The sequence below is a fragment of the Oncorhynchus mykiss genome, unplaced genomic scaffold (assembly GCF_013265735.2).
Source record: "Oncorhynchus mykiss isolate Arlee unplaced genomic scaffold, USDA_OmykA_1.1 un_scaffold_140, whole genome shotgun sequence".
NCBI lineage: Eukaryota > Metazoa > Chordata > Actinopteri > Salmoniformes > Salmonidae > Oncorhynchus > Oncorhynchus mykiss.
The window spans coordinates 854,261-857,500 of record NW_023493664.1 but is presented as its reverse complement, the minus strand read 5'-3'; the positions used below and the strand labels follow the sequence as shown (position 1 = coordinate 857,500).

The window sequence follows — 3,240 nt, the reverse complement described above, 5'->3', positions numbered from 1 at the left end:
ACCCTACCACACCCTATTTGTTGTTAACGTGTCTCTGCAGTGGGCTCTGTACCAGTGTGTTAACGTGTCTCTGCAGTGGGCTCTGTACCAGTGTGTTAACGTGTCTCTGCAGTGGGCTCTGTACCAGTGTGTTAACGTGTCTCTGCAGTGGGCTCTGTACCAGTGTGTTAACGTGTCCCTGCAGTGGGCTCTGTACCAGTGTGTTAACGTGTCTCTGCAGTGGGCTCTGTACCAGTGTGTTAACGTGTCTCTGCAGTGGGCTCTGTACCAGTGTGTTAACGTGTCTCTGCAGTGGGCTCTGTACCAGTGTGTTAACGTGTCTCTGCAGTGGGCTCTGTACCAGTGTGTTAACGTGTCTCTGCAGTGGGCTCTGTACCAGTGTGTTAACGTGTCTCTGCAGTGGGCTCTGTACCAGTGTGTTAACGTGTCTCTGCAGTGGGCTCTGTACCAGTGTGTTAACGTGTCTCTGCAGTGGGCTCTGTACCAGTGTGTTAACGTGTCTCTGCAGTGGGCTCTGTACCAGTGTGTTAACGTGTCTCTGCAGTGGGCTCTGTACCAGTGTGTTAACGTGTCTCTGCAGTGGGCTCTGTACCAGTGTGTTAACGTGTCTCTGCAGTGGGCTCTGTACCAGTGTGTTAATGTGTCTCTGCAGTGGGCTCTGTACCAGTGTGTTAACGTGTCTCTGCAGTGGGCTCTGTACCAGTGTGTTAACGTGTCTCTGCAGTGGGCTCTGTACCAGTGTGTTAACGTGTCTCTGCAGTGGGCTCTGTACCAGTGTGTTAACGTGTCTCTGCAGTGGGCTCTGTACCAGTGTGTTAACGTGTCTCTGCAGTGGGCTCTGTACCAGTGTGTTAACGTGTCTCTGCAGTGGGCTCTGTACCAGTGTGTTAACGTGTCTCTGCAGTGGGCTCTGTACCAGTGTGTTAACGTGTCTCTGCAGTGGGCTCTGTACCAGTGTGTTAACGTGTCTCTGCAGTGGGCTCTGTACCAGTGTGTTAACGTGTCTCTGCAGTGGGCTCTGTACCAGTGTGTTAACGTGTCTCTGCAGTGGGCTCTGTACCAGTGTGTTAACGTGTCTCTGCAGTGGGCTCTGTACCAGTGTGTTAACGTGTCTCTGCAGTGGGCTCTGTACCAGTGTGTTAACGTGTCTCTGCAGTGGGCTCTGTACCAGTGTGTTAACGTGTCTCTGCAGTGGGCTCTGTACCAGTGTGTTAACGTGTCTCTGCAGTGGGCTCTGTACCAGTGTGTTAACGTGTCTCTGCAGTGGGCTCTGTACCAGTGTGTTAATGTGTCTCTGCAGTGGGCTCTGTACCAGTGTGTTAACGTGTCTCTGCAGTGGGCTCTGTACCAGTGTGTTAACGTGTCTCTGCAGTGGGCTCTGTACCAGTGTGTTAACGTGTCTCTGCAGTGGGCTCTGTACCAGTGTGTTAACGTGTCTCTGCAGTGGGCTCTGTACCAGTGTGTTAACGTGTCTCTGCAGTGGGCTCTGTACCAGTGTGTTAACGTGTCTCTGCAGTGGGCTCTGTACCAGTGTGTTAACGTGTCTCTGCAGTGGGCTCTGTACCAGTGTGTTAACGTGTCTCTGCAGTGGGCTCTGTACCAGTGTGTTAACGTGTCTCTGCAGTGGGCTCTGTACCAGTGTGTTAACGTGTCTCTGCAGTGGGCTCTGTACCAGTGTGTTAACGTGTCCCTGCAGTGGGCTCTGTACCAGTGTGTTAACGTGTCTCTGCAGTGGGCTCTGTACCAGTGTGTTAACGTGTCTCTGCAGTGGGCTCTGTACCAGTGTGTTAACGTGTCTCTGCAGTGGGCTCTGTACCAGTGTGTTAACGTGTCTCTGCAGTGGGCTCTGTACCAGTGTGTTAACGTGTCTCTGCAGTGGGCTCTGTACCAGTGTGTTAACATGTGTATTTGTTGGTAACGTGTCCCTGCAGCGGGCTCTGTACCAGTCGTCCCACAGCGATGAGAACGATGTCCAGACGGTCAGTCACAAGTGTCTGGTGGTCAGCGTGTCTGAGTACGAAACCATGACTCTGACGCGTCGCTACGCCGACAGCCAAGACCTGTACTACCTGGCCGGGACATACGAACCCACCACGGGTATGATCTACAACACGGACGGAGTCCCCATCATCTGATGAACGACACGAGACCCTGACCGTGACCCGACCAACGCCAAGGTCGATCCAGTCACCAGACCCTGACCGTGACCCGACCAACGCCAAGGTCGATCCGGTCAACTCATAACGTTTGATCCAACGAACGAAGACCACCTGAGAGAGAGAGAGAGACTACAGACCGTATTCAGAAACTCTTGGGTCTTCTCTATAAACACACACCCAGACTTCTACCTGTAAATACATACAATAATTCTAACACTCATAGATATATATATAAAATGCAGGAAGTGATTTTATTTACCAGGGAAGACATCGTCCTCGCTGGATCGTAGCTGTGAGTCACAGTAGTGTTGATGAGAGGAGGTTTGTCTATCTGAGAGACGTATTACACTAACGAGAGAGAGAGAGACCTGCTGACAATCCCAACAATGGGGGTGTGGATACAGTCCTGTGTTCTGATTGGTGCCTGTCCTGTCTGGTCCCGCCTACTCCCCCATGACCTTATCACCCTGCTGATGTTAACAGGGTTCTGATGACCTGGTGTTTAGAGATATTATCAGTGTTTCTCTGGAGTGAACACACTCTTATTTGCTCCCCCCCCCCTGGTCCCCATCTATCAGCCCCCCCCTGGTCCCCATCTATCAGCCCCCCCCTGGTCCCCATCTATCTGCCCCCCCCCCGGTCCCCATCTATCTGCCCCCCCCTGGTCCCCATCTATCAGCCCCCCCCTGGTCCCCATCTATCTGCACCCCCCTGGTCCCCATCTATCTGCCCCCCCCCTGGTCCTCATCTATCTGCCCCCCCCTGGTCCCCATCTATCTGCTCCCCCTGGTCCCCATCTATCTGCCCTCCCCTGGTCCCCATCTATCTGCCCTCCCCTGGTCCCCATCTATCTGCCCCCCCTGGTCCCCATCTATCTGCCCTCCCCTGGTCCCCATCTATCTGCCCTCCCCTGGTCCCCATCTATCTGCCCTCCCCTGCTCCCCATCTATCTGCCCCCCCTGGTCCCCATCTATCTTCTCCCCCCCTCCCACCCCCCAGCGGGGTTTCAGCCTTTTCTCCGTCCCGACATACCCCATAAGCATCTCTGTACGGGGGGAAATATTATTTAGAAAATTCTAAA

The 3,240-nt window shown here is 53.6% G+C and overlaps 1 protein-coding gene across 7 annotated transcripts in view; it reads left to right on the top strand.

The window, feature by feature from the left end:
- Window positions 1-2,139, top strand: part of LOC110516334 (trinucleotide repeat-containing gene 18 protein) — a 103,118-nt gene extending 100,979 nt beyond the window's left edge. For all 7 annotated transcript variants that reach the window (XM_036972321.1, XM_036972319.1, XM_036972320.1 and 4 more), the window contains one exon: window positions 1,932-2,139. In XM_036972321.1, coding sequence (XP_036828216.1) covers window positions 1,932-2,135 — 204 coding nt within the window. In that variant the 3' untranslated portion in view covers window positions 2,136-2,139. The remainder of the gene's footprint in view (window positions 1-1,931) is intronic.
- The last annotated feature ends 1,101 nt before the right edge of the window (window positions 2,140-3,240 follow it).